The sequence below is a fragment of the Chiloscyllium punctatum genome, chromosome 1 (assembly GCF_047496795.1).
Source record: "Chiloscyllium punctatum isolate Juve2018m chromosome 1, sChiPun1.3, whole genome shotgun sequence".
NCBI classification, from domain to species: Eukaryota; Metazoa; Chordata; class Chondrichthyes; order Orectolobiformes; family Hemiscylliidae; genus Chiloscyllium; species Chiloscyllium punctatum.
In genome coordinates, this window is record NC_092739.1 from 66,338,281 (window position 1) to 66,359,648 (window position 21,368).

Here is a 21,368-nt window from a genome sequence, read left to right on the forward strand (position 1 = left end):
TGTTCGATTGCAGTTTCTGCATTGACTTTGATGATCAAAATTGGACTTCAGCTTTCTGAATTTTATTGCTTTGGAATGCTTGATGCAGAAGTTGAGGTAAAGGTTAACTTCTCATCTATTATCCAATCTTTAACCATCAGTTGAATCCTCTGAAATAATTCTCACATGATTTAAGTGCAGTTTCCGATTTAATAATGATGTTACACTTTATCTGAACATCATTCCCGCTTAAATCATTAATTTCACATATTTTACTTCTCATAGAAAGTAATGGGTTATGAAAGTGGATTTCCATAGTATTGCCTTAACAAAAGCTTGTTGATCCTTGAACAACAACACAGGCAAAACTCAGACAAAGCAGTTTATTTAACAATAGGTTTTAACAAATAATGGCTCAACAATGTTTTTGAACATGACCTTTCAAATTACACTAAGCAGTAAGCAAGAAAATGACAAACAATGATCCAACCTGGTTCCTTGGTTTCAGATAAGGTGCCCACACTGATGCTGACTTTTGACTATTTTGAGAGTTGACAACTCAAGATGAACTGTTTTATATTGCACCTTAATCATCTCAATATCTTACCTCTGTCTCACAAACTTGGTCTTTATACTCAGGAATGCAAAGGCCAACATTTGTCTGCGTATAGGTTTCAATATGGCCTTCAAGTACTGATATCATAGCTGTCTTTCAAAACCAATATTAAGTTACCGTACATGTTGACTTATCTAGACACCTTAGAAATTGTAGTCCTTATCTAGATACTAAATTCTCTTGACCTGGGTGTAACTATTGCCTTGAAATTGCAGAATTGTGACTTTTAGGTTCAAAACTGTCTTATTTATTTACACATAGGGACAAAGTGCATCTTTCCACTGTTTCACCAGGAGGTCCCCTAGCTCTGGTTTCAAGTCCCATGTCAGGACTTATTGGTCAAAGGAAGAGACTCAAGACATGGTTCCACAAGCTGATAACCTTACTATTTTCACAATATTGCACAACAGTGGGGGGGGGGGGGGGAAGAGATGCAGTGGACACATAGTATGTGAACATACTTGGCAGAATGTTTGCCCAGCAGTCCAAACTCTTTCCTCACATTTGGTATCTGGTCGATATGCTGCAGAATATGGAGATGCAACACTTTATTTCCTTAGATTTGCCTAATTCATAACATAATCTAACATTCATTCCTTTTGAACATGAGTGGACCCACATTAGGTCATTTTTCACGTTACACTTCACTTTATTCTCTAGCTTTGCCTGAATCAACAATCAGCCAATATTGCATCCGAATAACACATATCATATATATGTTTTGCCCCAATGGTTTTCTCAGTTTATTAATCATTCTTTCAATTCTTGAAACTTCATATTTGGTGGAGCTCTCCTCTAACCAGGCTCTCTCTCTCCCTTTTTGATGTTTATGGGCTTCTCTAAGCCGTACGTACATCATAACTAAGCTTAATTTGGCCAATATTAAACATCATAACAGTGACAAAATCTTAATTTATTATAAATAAAGTTAATGTGTATCTTATTGCCAAAAAATCTTGGATTTAAAAGTTTTTCCTGTCACACATGCATCCTGATCAATTCTTGTTAAGTTCTTTTTCCCCCTTTCCCTCTGACCCCACTTTCATGGTTAACTCAAAGGAATTCTAGCTCTTTTTGCTTTACCTACGATTGTACAATTGTGTTTGACTATATTCTGATTATTTCAGTTAGCTTCTCCAAAGAGAAATATTTTTCTATAGTATATATCAGTGCATTGATTAGAAACTTTTCTCATTCTTGTAAACAAAAATTAATCATCTCATCGCACTTCGGGCATTTGGTGCATGCCAGTTTGTTCCAGTTTAAAACCCTGATCATTATGCTTCTGGTCTCAATCATTCATATATTAGGAAACTGTTTCTTTAGATTAGATTAGATTATTTACAGTGTGGAAACAGGCCCTTCAGCCCAACAAGTTCTCCCAAAAAAAGGATTCTAGGTAATCCAAGATGGAGGACGGGATAAATTTCTGGCTGTAACAGCTGCTCCTTTTTTTGAGGTATTTTAGGTGTTGGAGGTGATTTCCTTGAATTCCAGGAGCAGCAATTAATGTTTTATATACTGTTGCACTGTTTTGGAAAAAAAAAATCAAAATAACAGCAGTTTTAAAAGGGAGAAGACAACTGAAGCACATGGTGAGGACAATGCAGGAGAGAGAGAAAGAAAGGAACTGACACTGCCTTTGCTGTTTGAATTCGTGTATCGCTGGACATCGGAGTGCATCTGGGAAAATTAACAAACAGTGAAATTCACAACTGATCTTGAAGGAACTGTTTGGGCGAAGTCACAGCACAGAAGCAGATAAATGCACTGTTGTTTTAAGTGTGACCTACAGAAAGTCTGCAGTAGTGAGTACAATGGGTTCTAACAGGGAAGGCAGATGACTCAGGGCATGGTTAGGAACATGGGACTGGGATATCATAGCAATTACAATCAGGGATGGGTAGGACTGGCAGTTTAATGTTCCAGAATACAAATGCTACAAAAAGGATAGAAAGGGAGGCAAGAGAAGAGGGGGAAAAGCGTTTTTGATAAGGGATAGCATTACAGCTGTGCTGAGGGAGGATATTCCTGGAAATACATCCAGGGGAGTTATTTGGGTAAGAACTGAGAAATAAGAAAGGGATGATCACCTTATTGAGATTGTATTATTTACTGTGCAAAAAAGATATGGAAGATATAGAAAGTAGAGAAATAGATGGTGACACCTTGCAAAATGTCCAAATTACAGAGGAGGAAGTGCTGGATGTCTTGAAACACAAAGGTGGATAAATCCCCAGGACCTGAGCAGGTGTACCCCAGAACTCTGTGGGAAGCTATAGAAGTGATTGCTGGGCCTCTTGCTGAGATATTTGTATCATTGATAGTCACAGGTGAGGTGCCGCAAGACTGGAGGTTGGCTAACGTGGTGTCACTGTTTAAGAAGGGTGGTAAGGACAAGCCAGGGAACTATAGACCAATGAGCCTGATGTTGATGGTGTGCAGGTTGTTAGAAAGAATCCTGAGGGACAGGATATACATGTATTTGGAAAGACAAGGACTGATTAGGGATAGTCAACATGGCTTTGTGCATGGGAAGTCATGTCTCACAAACTTGATTGAGTTTTTTGAGGAAGTAACAAAGAGGATTGATGAGGGCAGAGTGTTAGATGTGAACTATATGTATTTCAGTAAGGCGTTCGACAAGGTTTCCCATGGGAGATTGATTTGCAAGGTTAGATCTCACTGAATACAGGGAGAACTGGCCATTTGGATACAGAACTGGCTCAAAGGTAGAAGACAGAGGGTGGTGGTGGAAGGTTGTTTATCAGACTGGAGGCCTGTGACCAGTGGAGTGCCACAAGGATCGGTGCTGGGCCCTCTACCTTTTGTTATTTACATAAATGATTTGGATGGGAGCACAAGAGATACAGTTAGTAAGTTTGCAGATGACACCAAAATTGGAGGTGTAGTGGACAGAGAAGAGGGTTACCTCAGTTTACAATAGGATCTTGATCAGATGGGCTAATGGGCAGAGAAGTGGCAGATGGAGTTTAACTCAGATAAATGTGAGGTGCTGCATTTTGGGAAAGCAAATCTTAGCAGGACTTATACACTTAATGGTAAGGTCCTAGGGAGTGTTGCTGAACAAAGAGACCTTGGAGTGCAGATTCATAGTTCCTTGAAAGTGGAGTCGCAAGTAGATAGGATAGTGAAGAAGGCGTTTGGTATGCTTTCCTTTATTGGTCAGAATATTGAGTACAGGAGTTGGGAGGTCATGTTGCGGTTGTATAGGACATTGGTTCGGCCACTGTTAGAATATAGCATGCAATTCTGGTCTCCTTTCTATCGGAAAAATGTTGTGAAACTTGAAAGAGTTCAGAAAAGATTTACCAGATGTTGCCAGGGTTGGAGGATTTGAGCTATAGGGAGAGGCTGAACAGGCTGGGGCTATTTTCCCTGGAGCGTTGGAGGCTGAGGGGTGACCTTACAGAGGTTTACAAAATTATGAGGGGCATGGATAGGGTAAATAAACAAAGTCTTTTCCCTGGGGCTAGGGAGTCCAGAACTAGAGGGCATAGGTTTAGGGTGAGAGGGGAAAGATGTAAGAGAGACCTAAGGGGCAACTTTTTCACTCACGGGTGGTACATGTATGGAATGAGCTGCCAGAGGAAGTGGTGGAGGCTGGTACAATTGCAACATTTAAGAGGCATTTGGATGGGTATATGAATAGGAAAGGTTTGGAGGGATATGGGCCGTGTGCTGGCAGGTGGGACAAGATTGTGTTGGGATATCTGGTCGGCATGGACGGGTTGGACCGAAGGGTCTGTTTTCATGCTGTATATCTCTATGACCTCTTTCCATGAAATATCACGGGCCTCTGCATCTTGCTGATAAATGAACTTGCTTCCTATGGGATATATTGTGTCTTATTTAAGTAATTAAAACTTGTCTCCAACCTCCGATGTGCAATGACTTGATTTTAAAGCTTCCTTCCTCATTTTCAAAACTTGCTGTGCCCTATCTCTGTAAACTCCTCCAACATCACATCTTTTTGAGATATCTGCTCTCATCCACATCCAATTCTTTGAGATCCCCCAATTTTAATTACAAAAACAGAAATTGCTGGCAAAATTATTCAGATTAGGCAGCATCTTTGGGGAGGAAGCAAAGTTAACATTTTGAGTCTGGTGACTTCATGAAATTTTTGTATTTGTTTCGGATCTCTAGCATCTGCAGTTATTAGTTTTTGTCCCAATGTTAATTACCCTACACTCGATGGTTATGCCTTAATCCCAACATGTGGAATTACTTCCCTAACCTATCTATCCTCTACCTCACTTTCTTCCTTTAAGATACTCCTTTTTGACTGTTTTTTTGCCCATTTGTCCTAATATGTGGTTGAGAATCTAATGTTCCTTTCTAATATTCCTATCAAGCATTTGGGGTGTCTACTACATTAAAAATGTTATATAAATACAAGTTGTTGCTACTGTTGTCAGTGAGAAATCTGCTAGGTCTCAGGCATGGTCAGTTCCCTACTATTATTTAAAGACCCCATTTCAGGTACAGCAGAGATTATCCCACACTTCAGCAAAGCGCAACTATAATGTGGCACTTGTAACAGGCTTTACCCTTCTCGAATCTTTTTCAGCCATCAAAAGAAGTGCAATAGGTAATCTCATCTGACCGCACCTAACTTCTGAGGTGGCATTCCAATCATCTGAGAGGGGAAAGGATGCCAACCAGATACTTAAGGTACTGATTAACCCAACCAGCTTTTCTCCCACATTCTATTTAAACCCTGCCGCTCTTGCTCAGATTTACATGTTACCAATTACCTAACTTTATTTGTGCTTTCAGCCAATGTTCTATTGAATAAGGCTTTTTCTAAAATAAACATTCTAATTTAGTACAATCCAAAACATTATAATCTTATAAAGTGAACACACTGATAGAATATATGTATACTATGAAGATTGAAGTGATGCAGCTCAGAATACAATTAATCACTGTGTACAGAAATAATATCCTCTCATGGAGCAGTCAGACTTATTCCTATGGCTGCTTGCAGATTGGCCCAAAATAGTCTCTGTTTGTTTTTGTCATTAGGCCACTCTAAGTAGGTCTTCTTTGCCATAAGTGACTTAAGTTTATAATATTTTGATGGAATTAGGTACTGAGGGATTGGCTCCAAGACAATTAGAATCAAGTTTTCAGTCTGTTCACTTAACACTTGGTGCTGTGCAAAGTAAAGTTCATAATGACACCATTCACTCTGAATGAAATTAGGCGATAAGACAAAAATCGATTTGTAACTTTTCTCTATACAGTTAATTATGTTTTCAATAATACCTTTGCCTGGAATAAAGTCTCTTTCATGATGACATATTCGTAAATTCCTCTCTTCTAGGTTTGATAGTAGCTGCTCCTTCACCCAACTGTAGTCATATTGGCTGTAGGACACAAAAGCATGGTAGACCAAATTTTCAGATAACTGGTAGGAGTCAGTCTTCATTGTTCTTTGTTTCATCTGGGTCCATTGCCATATCATTCTCAAGTACCAAGGCATGTCCAAAAAATGGCACATTAACCCAATTAGAATTGCTAATACAAACATAGTACCAAATACAATTGCCAATAAGAGAGTTGTACTGCATGTCACTTCGGATAAATGGAAATCCTTCAGTAATGTTCCTTTAACGATATCGGGATAGGCACAGCGATAGGACTTTGGCCACCCTATCATCTCTATTTGGGTGTTTTTATTCATTGTGCTAAAGTCTCTTAAATTACAGGTACATGTAAATGGATTGGAGGCAGCATTCAACACAGTCAGTCTTTGGCAACTTTGAAGAAAAATGCTTGAAGGTTCATGAAATGAGTTCGCCTCGACAAACAAAATCTCAAGATTTCTAAATTTGCTGCAGTCAGGTGGATTAGCTAACTTATTAGCACCAAGGTATAATTCTTTCAAATTGTTCAGGTCCTTCAATACTTTGGGAACAGTATAAATGTTATTTTTCTGCAAGTCAAGGATTTCTAGATTGCTGGGTAAACATGTGAAAACAGAATCTGTAAGTCTGTTTGAAGACAGGTTCAGCTTTATCAAGCTGTTGGTCCAAGGGCAAACTCTAATCTCATCAAAAATAAGTTGGTTTTGACTCACATCCAAGTGCTTCAGAGATGTCATGTATGTAGTCATGTTACTCACTTTAAATAACTGGCCAAATCTATTTTGTTTTAAAATAAAAGTCTCCAAAGACTTTAGGGTGTTGCAATCTTGAAGAAAAAAGTCACTGGTAAATGAATTATCAGAAATGTCAATGAGTTTGTATGTGTTTCCTTCTTTTGGACAAGTCAGGAAAATCATTCCTGATTGATAAATTGCCAGATTCTCAACTTTAAGGTCTTCAAAGACGTCATATATATTTGCTTGATTGAAATAGAATGGCAAGAACTCTACTTGTCCGAGAGTAAACGTCCTCAATTCTTTTTGAAAATGAAACCAAGACAAGGGTTGTCTAACTTGGCATATCTTCATGTTAGAAATGCTGAGATTTTCAACTGAAGAATTCCAAATAATTTTTAATATCTGCGTGGAAGTTTCCCAGTCCACCTTTAAATGTTGTAAAGATAGATTCTGGACTCTTGAGTAGTTTCCCAGTACTTTAAAACTTTCAATATAACGGCTGCAATCACTGCAGCATTGGCTTACGATATTTCTTCTTTTGCTGCAAACTTCACAACAGTCAACACTCAACAATTGGTTGCAATTTTGGCAGCATTCAATGTTTGATAATGTTAAAATGTAAGATGTATTGAAGGCATCATCCAAGATATCTTTTAAAAAATTGAAGTTTTTAATAGATGGCAAAACAATGTGGAGTTTTGCAGTTCTCAAAATCGTTAAGGCACTATGGCCATACTCCGACAATAGTTTTATTTTGATTGAAACTTCCTCCAAATGCTTCCCTGAAATTTCTTTTAGGTCATCTTTTTGAAACTTTATTGTTTTTCTGCTTCCTAAACTTAAATATTCCAAATCTTGCAGAAAGCTAAATGCCTTCCCAAGCGTCAGACTAAGAAAATTATTTTCGGAAATATCCAAATATTTAAGAGAGGTAGCATTATACAAGAAGTGACACTCTATATTTGAGAGTTGATTTTTGGAAAGATCTAAACATTCCAGCTTTTGATTAGACTTGAAAAGAGCAGGGGCTAAATTGCTAATTTTATTGGAGGACAAATTCAAATATTTCAACTGGTGGAGGAGGACAAAATCCTGCAACTGAATCTTAGTAATATTGTTCTGTGATAAATCCAGTATCTGAGAGAGATTTGGTAGGTTCTTTGGCACAGTGGACAATGAGGAAGATGAATAGTTTATGACAATATCATTTGCTACAGGAAAGCAAAGACTGTGGCAGGATTGAAACATTATAATCCACAGAAAGAAGGAGAAAATGTTGACCATGGTGGGGTACTTCCTTGTATTTCTTTCTCGCAGTTGAACACTGATGTATTTCTCTTTTGTGGAATCTACTTTGCTTAATGAGGAGACTGAAACATAAACAAAACATGAATATAACCACTATGTTTCAAGTAACGTTAATTTGAAAATAAAACATGCAATTAAGTGACACGTTCCAAACTATCAGACAAAAAAATGTTAGCTGAGAAATACTAACAAAAATGTAAATTTCTAACACAATTCAACGCAATAGTTAATAGTCAATATCCAGTACATTTCAAATCAGTGAGAGCTGTTGTGTACATTATTGTTATTATCACTGATTAAAGTTAGTTTCAGAGAGAAGACTTTGAAAGCTTTCATTAACCTATTTCAATGAAGTCAGTATAATAAGGTGGCTGCACCTGATATCCCATTTTTATTCCTTCTCAGATACTGAAGTGCAATTTCTCTGCATACTTAAAACACAAAGGAATTTTCGTCACTTGGAATTTAGTTTAATCCAGCACTCTGAGCAGGAAGCAGCTTTCTCAGGAAACTGGTTGCAAAGTACTTTGCATCCACTGTAATTAATAGCTGGTGTATCATTCTACATCAATCTCATTAGGACATGTTAAGTGCGCAGCTCAATCACAATGCCCCAGTAAAATGAATTTTCCATTTTTCTCTTCAATGATATGCCAACCACATTAGAATTATTGCCTAGCAATGATGAGGTTTAGGAATGAGCAAGCTACTTTGTGACTCCAGGTTTTCAACTTTCCTCTCAAACATATGTTTGGCAGCAGTGGTTACTGTACCTGTGCTCACACTCAGAAAATCTCTCTACTCATAGGAGCATGGTAGTTTCCTTATGTGTCAGATTGTTGGAACTAATAAGACTTAACACACTAAGTTATTTTGTTCAAGTGTCATTTGAACTTAACTCCCTCTTGGCCATCTCTATCCCCATTCTATACCAAATGACTAGAGCAATATGCCTAAAATACCATTTGCTCTTTTTAAATTTAAATATGTAAACTCGTTGGTCCAACAGGAATTACTGATATTGTTATAGCTAATATTTTTTTGTAGAAAACTCCTTACATTCACTCACACAATACAGGTAAAAGTACTTTCAATGTTTATATTTTCTTAAACATCTGTCATCATTCTCTCCTCTCTTGAACATTTGCATCTTTCTCTGAAGCTTGTGAAAGGATGGGATGCAATGAGAAGATTTCCAATAACTGGACAATCCCTTCAAGCAATGAAACAATTCCAGACTTCCTTGGTGGAAAGAAAACAATTTTTAGTAATCACTCTTTTTTTTAAAGATGCATTAACACAGTAAAGTTCTCTGTGGTTTGTATACACATGCATTGAAAATACATTTATTTTAAAAGCATTATTACGGGTTAAAGCTTAATGCATATTCCATTACACTGAGTCACCTTCATGTACCATGGCACTTCATCAGGTATACCTGCAAACAAAGAATGGTTGTAAGGCAAGCTCCAGGATATATATGCAGCAGCAGAATGAAGTGTTGAGCCAGATATCCAGGTCTCAGCTGTTCTGGAGGTGGGTATGTCACACTAGAACAAGTTGATTAAAAATATCTTTAACTTCAAGTTGGAATGGCAAGTGGCTTGGAGAGAAACTATTGGGTGATAGCATTCCAATGCACCTGTTGTCTTGGTCTTTCTTGATGAAAAAAAATCACAGGTCTGGACAAATAATTTCAACAGAGGTTTACGTTGCTAATGCTGCACATTGCTTCCACGTGCCCTGGTTGTGAAAAGAGTGAACGGTTAAGATAATGGATTGGGATAATGCTGAATACTTTGGGCTGGAGGAGTGGGGATGGAGGTCTTATCAAGATCCATAAGTGTTGTGGAGTTGGATGTATTCTGTATCAAATAATAATTGCAGTGGGGTCAGGGGAAATTGCCCACTGGATTTAATGATCCATTCATCTTCAATTTAATCTGCAGGGAGCGTCAAATTTGTGGCGTAGTGGCATTCACCACTAATAGGATGCTGTCATCAAGCCAAAAAGACAATGTGTCAATCACACAAAGGAGTAATGGGATATATCAATTTCAGTGCAGTGCGATCCAGATCATACATTCCAAAGACTGAAGGATTCATCAAACAGCTCACAACCAGAAAAGTACTGACCATATTCAACTAGTGTTCACTTATAACATTCTCAACAATGTCTAACATTAGCTATGATTCTGAAATTGGACTCAATTTGCTGGATAATCCTGAGTGTGCAAAGAATTACTCTGACAGCCCATTTATGATTATCTGTCAAGCATGCACGGTGATGAATGTGTACATTCTGAAAGCTTTACATATAATTTCACAAGGCCCCTGTCGTTTGTAGATAGAGAAAATATGTGCATGTACAGTGCCTATTTCAACTCAACAAAATGATTCACAGCCATTCATTGGCCATTTCTCAGGCCAATGTCTTGACCAATTAGAGTCAATTTGGCTAGTTCATAATTTAAACAAAGCCTGGCAGGTAACTGCCAATCGGCACGGTGGCTCAGTGGTTAGCACTGCTGCCTCACAGCGCCAGGGACCAGAGTTTGATTCTGGCCTTGGATGACGGTCTGTATGGAGTTTGCACATTCTCCTCGTGCCTGCATTGGTTTCCTCCAGGTTCTCCGGTTTCCTCCCACAGTCCAAAGATGTGCAGGTTAGGTGAATTGGCCAGGCTAAATTGCCCATAGTGTTCAAGGATATGTAGGTTATGTACATTAGTCAGGGGTAAATGTAGGGGAATGGGTCTGGGTGGGTTACTGCTCAGAGGATCGGTGTGGGCTTGTTGGGCCAAAGGACCTGTTTCCACACTGTCGGGATTCTACGGCACTGTTAGTTGGTGTATTCACTATGTCAACGTTATTTGCCAAACAGTCAGCACTCACCTCTCATGCAGTATAGATGCTGGTTTTCCTTTTAAATTGGTATTCTTGCAAATGGTCCTGAGGAGTGCAAAATGAAAAACTTTGGCATTTTTTCTAGCAATGCTTGGGTTCTGTACTGCCAAAAGACTATTTGAAAACCACAATACAAATACAGAAATTTTATACAAAACAATATTTCCGGACTGTCTCCTTTGAAGTTTTTTTTCAGTTTATCAGATCTAAATACAGTTCTAATCTACAAAATTAACTTTTCTCTCTGAAGCTTTTTCAGAATAAACGTGCCAAAATAAGTTTCTATCTGTAAAGCAGAAATTTCAAGCTTCACCATATCAAATTGATAAATAAAATTTGAAACAATTATAAAATATTTACTTTCAAAAATATTCCTTTATTTGAAACCTGTCAAATATCCAGTACATTAGATAAATGCTTAACTGAAAAATGTATTTAGCTTTTTAGCAACCTGACACAGGTATTCAGAAAATTATAAGTAAGCTGGAATTGTGTTAAAAATGTAAGTAACTTCCTCTTTCTTGTTAGATACGCTTGGTGCAGAAACTTTATTAAAATCAATCAGAGACCAAAACACTATTTTGCAAGATGGTAATATTTATGTGTATATTACTCTATTAATTGAGTTTATTGATATAATGCCATATTGAATGATACATTAACACATTTTCATTTGTATCACACAGTTACAGGAGGTGACATAGTAAAAGAAGTAACAACAAAGCAAGGAAGGAGTGAGTGAGTGAGTGGTAATTAGTGAGATGGGTAATTGCAGGGGAGTAATAGGGTCCAATAAGTGAGTAAAAGTCAGGTGGGGGTACATTAATCACAGGAGTAACAAAAGGAGTTAGCAACAGGAACTAATGAGGGGAAGTGAGAGGTATACTAGCAGGAGGAAGCAACAAAGGGAGCAGAGTGTATGGAGGAACAAACAGCATGCAGTAGGGTACCAAAACAAATATTGTGTGCTCTTTTCTGCCTTAGTTTTGCATCATCATTGACACAAGCAGCTGCCTTGGAAGTCACTGGTTTTGATGTTCAGGCAAAGAGACGTTTGAAATTAGAGCATTAAATACCGATAAGTTGGGACACTGATAAACAGATCATCATCATCTAATTTCATCTAATTGAAATACTCTAAGGGTAAAAGATCTCATCACAATTTGTACTTGAGACATCAGTTTTTTTGAGCACTTGTAGAATGAGGACTGCTTGCCCAAATTGTGAAGTGAGAGTGCTACTGAGCTAAGTCAGACACCAAGAGATTTTAGTTCATTCAAAACCACCTTCCTGCACAACATTAAATTTAGGTCCCAAGATACTTCATAGAGGGATTACAAAAGTATAACAGATACTGAGTTTTAAAAACTAGGCTAGAATGGTTTTAGGAGAAATTCCAATCAATTGGGACCAGGTGGCTTTAATAGATTCCAGAATCAACAAAAGTAGTACACTCCAACCAGTGCCACTCTGTTCACTCTCTCCAGCCATTTATCTTCTGAAGTCATGAGGACAGACTTAAGTTCCCTACATGGCATATACTAATTCTATTCTAAACCTTTCAAAATCATGCGCAAGTGGGATGAAAGTTGACTGTTACAATTTGCATTTGGTCCAAGAAAGAAGTATCTGAGATCAACTGAGTCTCCTGAAGTACTTGCTGCGAAGTAGAGTTTGTGAAACCTGTTTATTCTCCACCCATTGTCAAATATATTTTAATCACGGTCAGGCTACGGCAGTTATTGTCAATTCAGTCACTTATTACTGACTCCTAATTGTCTTTGAAAAGGTGGTGTTGTGTCTTCTATTGAACCACAGCAATCCAATAACACTTTCACAAACAATTAAACTTTTGCAAACATGTTAACTGAAACAAAATTGAATTTTCAATTATTTATAAAGGAGAGGCTATGATAAATTGATTGTCAACTTCCAGCTCATTAAAAAGCTTTCTACTGGTAATCACATACACCAATTGAAATCTGGAAAGCCAATTTTCTTTTTACAAAAAATTATATTTAATTGATATATTTGAAAATAATTGTTAAAGTGAAAATGTATTAAAAATGTGGATTCTTACCTCTGCAAATGGACATAGTCTCTGCAACAACATCTGCAAAGCAGTTAAAAAAAAAGCTCCTCTGTTACTACATATACAAAATGGTATCGCTGGCAAGAAAAGTTTCTTTTGAATACAGCAATATGCAGGCTAAAAGAAGGCACATAACAGTTCAACAGATCTGAAGCTGATGTCCTGTAACTATTTGGATTAGTTGCTGCTACATACTTTGGTCATTATTTGGCGGCATGTTGTAGAAAGATAGCTAAGTACTTGAAACACACTGATAAAAACGTTAACATTTGCTCGTTTCGCAGTGCAGTAAGCTTTGGCTGGAAGGTCAAAAGCAGAAGTGAAACTTTCAGTAACTACAAAACCAGATGTGGTGAAGGGAAGGGGAAACAGCTATGAACAAGGGAATACAGACCAGTGCACGTCTGGAAAGAGTGTTAATTTTTATAAGATTCAAACGGTGAATGTCAGCACTAATAACTTGGGGACCCAATTTTCTACTTAAGCTGATAAAATTTAATTGAATACAGTAATTTGGAGTTACTGAGTCGAACAGTGTGGTTCTGGAATAGCACAGCTGGTCAGGCAGCATCCGAGGAGCAGAAGAATTGATATTTCAAACATGAGCTCTTCATCAGGAAACACTTCCAACAATATTACAAAAAATACTGAGACCACTCAACAGGTCTGATGACAACATGGACAGGACTGACAAGTTAACAGAGATCCATCTTCAAAACCAAAAATAGAAGCCACATTTGTGTATTTGATTTTCTTTCTGAATTTCATTAAAGGTTTAGAAAATATATCATCCAAACAGCTAACAAGCAGGTGGCTGATGTTTTGATCAAAAATGGTCAAGAATTTCATTTACTGCTGAATATCAACAGAAGTGTGGCACACTGTCCAATCTTACAGCACTGTTTAATTTTCAAATATACAGGAGAAGCCATTATGTGGCCATGTTGATGCCCGTTTTGTATATCAGTATTAACCACAAAGCTGAAAAATGGTAGCAATCCTGATTCCATAAGACCTTTAACCCACTAAATCAGACAGGTATATAGCAGTAGGACCGCAAATTGTCACTTGCAAATATGATCTACTACAATAACAGATTCCTTGGCTTCCTGCCCAAAATGTGCCATCTGTGTCAGAACTTGTCACAGCAAACTTCTTATTAACCGGCACCTATGGGACCAGGAGCGCTCTGTTTGATCAAATATTCCTGTTGATCAAGAGATCCACATAACCAATAAAAGTATTAACTAATCAAAATTTACTGCTTTTGATACTTTATTTGCAGCATAGATCAATTAAATAATAATGCAATATTGTCTCAAAAAAATTGTATTGGCAGACAGCCTTCTCACTTACCCTCAAGTGACTACTCTGACACTGCAGAGATCACAAAAATGCAGTAAACTTCTGGTATTTCAGGTACCTCATATGCTAAGCTTTTCATTCCTGGGACCATTCTCATGAACCTCCTCTGAACACACTCCAAGGCAAGTACATTTTTCCTGAAATATGAGGCCTAGAACTGTACACAATATTCCAAATGTGATCTGACCTGCTTTATATTCAAGTCCTTTCAAAATAAATGCCATCATTGCATTTGCCTTCCTAACTACTGACTCAATCTGCAAGTGTACCTTGAGAGAATCCTGAACGAGAACTCCCAGTTTCTTTGCAATTCAGACTTCTAAATTTTCTCCCCATTTATAAAATAGTCCATGCCTCTATTTTTCCTACCAAGGTGCATGATTTCACACTTTCCCACCTTGTACTCCATCTGCCACCTCTTTGCCCACTCTTCTAACCTGTCCAAATCCTCCTCAATGCTATCTGTCCCTATACCTATCTTTGTATCGTGTGCAAACTTAGCCAGAGTCTTGTCATTTCGGTCAAGAACGTTACAAAGTAAACCACAACAAACAAACGGAATTGAAAATAAATGTCCGTAATCTGTCCTAAAAATGTATCCCTCTAAATTCCAGCATCATCCTAGTATATCTGAGCTACATTCTTTCCACGACCAACATAGCTTTTGAGTTCCCGTTGGCAAATCTGAAATGCAGTACTTCAGATGGGGTCTGACTAAATATCTCTGAAAGCAAAACAGAACTTTCTCCCTTGGTATTCAGCCCCTTGGTATAAAGTTAAAAATCACACAACACCAACAGGTTTGATTGGAAGCACTAGTTACATTCTCAAGTTAGCTGTAACAATTGGTGTCAGCCCAGATAAGATGTTGAAGGTGTTCGCCCCCTATGTGCTGTTGTCTGTGCCATAATGTTTAGACTGTATACATGTGTGCGTGAGTGTAAAGAGGTCTACGTTGTTGATAGGGTGCATAGGACTGTGTGTGTGTGTGTGTGTGTGTGTGTGTGTGTGTGTGTGTGTATAAAATGGTCTAAGTCAGTACTCAACAGCAACAACTGCTAATCTCCGAACACCGTCCTACAACTCATCCGCTGTATCCTCGGTCACAACGTCTTCACTTTTGACAACCAGTTCTTCATCTAGATACATGGAACAGCCATGGGGACCAAATTTGCACCCCAATATCCCAACATCTTCATGCACAGGTTCGAACAAGACTTCTCTATGCAGGACCTCCAACCAACATTATACATCAGGTACGCTGACGACATTTTCTTCCTCTGGACCCATGGCGAGGAGTCACTAATAAAACTATACAGTGACATCAACAAGTTTCATCCCACCATCAAAACTCACCATGGACTACTCTCTACTATCGGTCTCATTCTTGGACACGTGCATCTCCAAAGAGGATGGACATCTCCGCACCACACTCTACCACAAACCCACAGACAACCTAACATGCTACACTTCTCCAGCTTCCACCCAAACATATTAAAACAGCCATTCCCTATGGACAAGCCTGACACGTACACCAATTCTGTTCAGATGAGGAGGAACGTGATGGACACCTGGAGGTACTCAGGGATGCCTTCATAAGAACGGGATATGATGCTCAACTCATCAACTGCCAGTTCCAACGTGCCACATCAAGGAACCGTAATGACCTCCTCGGGAGACATACACATGCTGTAACCAACAGGGTATCCTTTGTTGTCCAGTACTTCCCAGGAGATGAAAAACTACGCATGATCTTCGCAGCCTGCAACACATTATCAATGAGGATAAGCACCTCGCCAAGACCTTCCTCACACCTCCACTGCTTGCCTTTAAACAACCGCCAAACCTCAAACAAATCACTGTTCGTAGTAAACTGCCTGGCTTTCAGGACAACTCCATACAACCCTGTCATGGTAGGCGCTGCAAGACGTGTCAGAGTGTGGATATAGATACCAACGTTACGCATGAGGACACCTCCCACCATGTACGTGGCAGGTACTCGTGCGACTCAGCCAACATTGTCTATCTCATACGCTGCAGGCAAGGATGCCCTGAGGCATGGTACATTGGCAAGACCGAGCAGAGGCTACGGCAACGGATGAATGGGCACCGTACAACAATCAACAGACAGCACACTCTTTCACAGACACAACCCCCCACCCCAGACACACACACAAAACCCACATGCACACGTACACATTTGTGGGGTGAATTTGTACTTACAGAGTTACATTGTACTTTGCTCAAAAACTGCATGAATCCATGTAAGACTCTGTTAACTCACTTTTTAGATTAGAATCAGTCTAAACATTATGACACAGACAGGGAACACAGGGGGCTAATACCTTCAACATCTTAACATCCTATCTGCGCTGACACCAATTGTTAACCTGAGAATGTAACTTATAAAAAAGGTTTTGTGATTTACATATGAAAGAAGTGAAACTATCATGGTCATTCGAACAGATGAGAGACTTAACAAACAATCAAGGTATTTTTCAATGTATAATTTCAGTTACATCACACTGTAAACTTTGCTATAAATTATTCCTGATGAAGGGTTTTTGCCCGAAACGTCGATTTCGAAGCTACTTGGATGCTGCCTGAACTGGATTAGTGGTGCTGGAAGAGCACAGCAGTTCAGGCAGCATCCAATGAGCAGCGAAATCGACGTTTCAGGCAAAAGCCCTTCATCAGGAATAAAGGCAGTGAGCTTGAACTGCTGTGCTCTTCCAGCACCACTAATCCAGTATTTGGTTTTCAGCATCTGCAGTCATTGTTTTTACCTTGCCGCCTGAACTGCTGTGCTCTTCCAGCACCACTAATCCAGAATATAAATTCTGTGTCTTACAATTGTATACTCCACAACCACCTGAAGAAGGAGCGGCGCTACGAAAGCTAGTTCTTGCAATTAAACCCGTTGGACTACAATCTGACGTTGAGTGATTTTTTTAAATTTTGTACACCCCAGTCCAACACCGGCATATCCAAACCTTGGTATAAAGACTAACTTCCATTAGCATTTTCAAATACTTGTTGAACCTCTGCACCAACTCTTAGGGATTCGTGGACTTAACAATCAACTCTTTCCGTAAAATATTCGAGCGCTAAAATTTACCTTGCGTGTTATTTTAAATAAGTTTTGCATGCATCAGTGGAAACTTCTGCTTGGCATTGTGGATATTGATCTTTCTTCAATGCTGCACTTAAAACAATGTCTTTGTGTTGAGAGTAAATGATGAGGGCTTATTAGTCCCTGCAAAGTTACAGATTTGAAAATGAGGAAGTTGCCTGTGCAAGGAGATAACCACGATCAAGCCATGACTTATTCAGAATTAAAATACTCAGGGGTACTGACAGCATCGGTGCAGAAACTTCGCATACAAAATTAGAACCGGAATTCTGCGCTCAACGCGGGTGCAACGTCAAACCGATTCCCCCATGGCCTGGAGATTGGGTGGGATGTTCCCTTCCGGTGGATCTCGCCTCACCGAGTAGAAGGTTCCGGATCCAGGATGGATGCATATGTTGTCGACGTGGCGGCGACGCGAAGGGCGGGGATTAAGAGTCAGCGAGCGAGAGAGTTGGGTGAAGTGGCGCGCGTGGACAGGTGAGTCTCGAGCCCCCCTCCCCCGGGTTTAAAGTGCAACGGACGCGGGGGTGGAGAGGGTGGTAAAGCTCTCGAGCGGTCATTGTCGGAATTAGAGCCGGGCTGGAGCAATCCACACTGGAATGGGGGGAGAAGGCAGGAGCAGTAAGGGGGAAGCTTCTCTCTCCCCCCGGGGTATCGCACACCTGAGTGATAGCGAGTGAGTGATCGTGGACAGATTTTGTGTTACAGTTAGACGTATCACAGAACCCATAAGGAGGTTATTCGGCCCTTTATACTGCACGGGCTCCTGAACTTGTTGCCAATCTCCTGCCTTTTCTCCGTAACCCTGAGCATTGCTATTTAAATTACCATCTCGTGCCCTCTTGAATGCATCATTTGAACCTGTCTCCACCACACTTCAATGCAATGCATTCCTGACCCTACGCGAAAAAGTTTTTTTTTTCTCTCTTACTTCGCATTTACTTATTGTGTGAAACGCTTCACCACTAGTGCCATTCTTTATTTCAAGAGTGGGAACAGTTTCTCCCCATCTACTTAATCCAGGACAGTCATCATTTTAACACTGCTATCAAATCGCCTCTTGTATTCTTATCTTGAAGGAAAACAATCCCAATTTCTCCAGGAAAAAACAACTGTGGAAGCTGGAAGTCAAACATAAAAACGAAAGCACCTGAAGAAGGGTCAGTGGACCTAAAATGTTTACTTTCTCTCCACAGATGCTCCCAAACCTGCTGAGTTTTTTCCAGCAACTTCTGTTTTTGTTTCTAAAGTCTCCAGTCCATCCTAATAATTGAAATGTCTCATCCCTGCAAATCACAGATTGAGGCCATACAGCATATTTTATCTGCACCAGTTCTCTGAATAGGTATCATGACTTATTACCATCACCTCATCCTTTCCCTTAACACTACATGTTACTTCTATTTAAATATCAGATATTGTTCTTTTAAATGACATGACTGAACCTGCCACACCACAGTTCCAGGCAATGTATTCCAGATCTGCATCACATACAGAGTCACAGATGTACAGCATGGAAACAGACCTTTTGGTCCAACTCGTCCATACTGACCAGATATTATAACTTAATCTAGTCCATTTGCCAGCACTTGGTCCATATCCCTCCATACACCCACCCGGATGCCTTTTTAAATGTTGTAATTGTACCAGTCTCCACCATTGCCACTGCCAGCTCATTGCATGCATGCACAACCTTTTGTGTGAAAAAACTTGCCCTTTAGGTCCCTTTAAATCTTTCTCCTTTCATTGTAAACCTATGCCCTCGAATTCTGGACTTCCCCTACCCCAGAAGAAGACTTTGTCAACTTACTCTATCCATGCCCCTCATGATGTGCTCTGTAAAAGCTTTTTTTGTTGCATCTTATTTCCTTTGCAACTTTAAATTTGTGGCTTCTCGTTCTTGGAAGTATTACACTCACTTCCTGAAGAAGGGCTTATGCCCGAAACATCGATTCTCCTGTTCCTTGGATGCTGCCTGACCTGCTGCGCTTTTCCAGCAACACATTTTCAGCTTACACTCACTATAGCCAATCTCCAGTAGCTTTGTTTATTATGTCCTATCTAACATGAGAAACACTGAGAGATAGAATATGTCCTGGATGTTCATCCATTCTAGGGATCGATTGAGTCCTTAGAAGAATATAAGGCTGTAGGAGTGTACTTGAGGGAAGTCAAGGAGGGCAAAAAGAGGTCATGAACTAGCTTTGGCAGATCGGGTTAAGGAGAATCCAAAGGGGTCCTACAAATACTTTTAAGGACAAAAAAGAAACAAGGGAGAGAATCAGACCCCTTAAAGATCAGCAAGGTCACCTATGTATGGAACTGCAGGAGATGAGTGAGATACTAAATGAGTATTTTGCATCAGTGTTTACTGTAGAGAAGGATATGGAAGCTAAAGAACTTGGGGAAATAAGTACTGATATCTTGAAATGTATCGATATTACAGAGAAGGAGGTGCTGGACACCTTAAAACAAATAAAGGTGCATGAATCCTGGGACCTGATCTGGTTTACTCTAGAACCTTGTGGGAAGCTATGGAAATGATTGCTGGGCCCCTTGCAGAGAAACATGCATCATCGATAGACAATGATAAGATGCCAAAAGACTGGAAGTTGACTAATGTAGTGCCATCGTTTAAGAAAAGTGGTAAGAAAAAATCAGGGAACGATAGACCAGTGAGCTTCATGTCAGTGGTGAGTAAGTTGTTGGAGAAGATTCTGAGGGCCAGCATTTACATATATTTGGAAATTGTGTCTCACTAACTTAATTGACTTTTTTGAAGCAGTAATGGAGGTTTAATGAGGGCAGAATAGTATATGTTGTCTACGTGGACTTCAGTAAGGCATTCGACAAGGTTCCTCATGGTAGACTGGTTAGCAAGGTTAGATAACAGAAAGATCTAGCCATTTGGATACAAGATTGACTAGAATGTAGTGGACAGAGGGTGGTGGTGGAGGGTTGCTTTTTAGACTGGAAATTTGTGGCCAGCCTGTGATCGGTGCTGAGTCCACTGCTTTTTGTCATTTATATAAATGATTTGAATGTGAATACAAGACCTATGGTTAGTAAGTTTGCAGATGACATCAAAATTAGTGGCATAGTGGACAGCAAAGAAGGTTACATCAGAGTACAACAGGATCTTGAACAGATGAGCAAATGGGCCGTGGAGTGGCAGATGGAGTTTGGTTTATATATATGTAAGGTACTGCATTTTAGAAAGGCAAATCAGAGCAGGACTTTACACTTAATGGTAAGATCCTGGCGAGCGTTGTCGAACAAAGAGACCTTCGTGTACAAATCATAGTTCCTTGAAAACGGAGTCACGGGCGGACAGGGGATATGAAGAAGGCATTTGGCACACTTGCCTTTATTTGTCAATGCATTCAGTATAGGAGTTGGGAAATCATATTGTGGCTGTACAGGACATTGGTTAGGCTGCTTTTGGAATATTGTGTTCAGTTCTATAGGAAGGATGTTGTGAAACCTGAAATGGTTTAGAAAAGATTTACAAGGATGTTGCCAGGGTTGGAGGTTTGAACTATAGGGAGAGGTTGAATAGACTTGGGCTGTTTTCCTTGGAGCATCAGATGTTGTGGGGTGAGTTTATAGAAATCTATGAAATCATGAGGGGCATATATAGGGTGAATACTCAAGATCTTTATCCAGGGTAGGGGAGTCCAAAACTAGAGGGCGTGGGTTTAAGGTGAGAAGGGAAAGATTTAAAAGGGAGCTGAGGGGCAATGTTTTCTGCAAAGGGTTGTGTGTGTATAAATGAGCTACCAGAGGAGGTGGTGAAGGCTAGTACAATTATAACATTTAAAAATTATCTGGATGGG

At 39.4% G+C, this 21,368-nt stretch overlaps 2 protein-coding genes across 10 annotated transcripts in view; one reads left to right on the forward strand and one right to left on the reverse strand.

Moving 5' to 3' along the window:
* Positions 1-348: 348 nt before the first annotated feature.
* Positions 349-17,878, reverse strand: tlr1 (toll-like receptor 1). 8 transcript variants are annotated; one of them, XM_072567629.1, is made up of 6 exons: positions 17,518-17,878; positions 13,023-13,055; positions 10,931-10,987; positions 9,443-9,474; positions 9,096-9,278; positions 349-8,098 (listed from the first exon to the last, which is right to left on the reverse strand). In XM_072567629.1, exon 6 carries the CDS (start codon positions 8,010-8,012, stop codon positions 5,571-5,573), a length of 2,442 nt encoding a protein of 813 aa, XP_072423730.1. In that variant the 5' UTR covers positions 8,013-8,098; positions 9,096-9,278; positions 9,443-9,474; positions 10,931-10,987; positions 13,023-13,055; positions 17,518-17,878; the 3' UTR covers positions 349-5,570. The 8 variants fall into 8 exon arrangements, with proteins under 8 accessions (XP_072423730.1, XP_072423722.1, XP_072423739.1 ...); XM_072567621.1 differs by lacking the exon at positions 9,443-9,474 and having other exon boundaries at positions 9,096-9,274; XM_072567638.1 differs by lacking the exon at positions 9,443-9,474 and having other exon boundaries at positions 9,106-9,278.
* Positions 17,879-17,907: 29 nt separating this feature from the next.
* The window catches only part of fam114a1 (family with sequence similarity 114 member A1), a 49,979-nt gene continuing 46,518 nt past the window's right edge, over positions 17,908-21,368 (forward strand). Inside the window, exon 1 of one of the 2 annotated variants that reach the window (XM_072567665.1) lies at positions 17,908-18,009. The gene's annotated coding sequence lies outside the window, so the exon portion shown is untranslated. Of the gene's footprint in view, positions 18,010-18,629; positions 18,693-21,368 lie in introns of those variants that run through there. The other variant, XM_072567675.1, reaches the window with a different exon arrangement.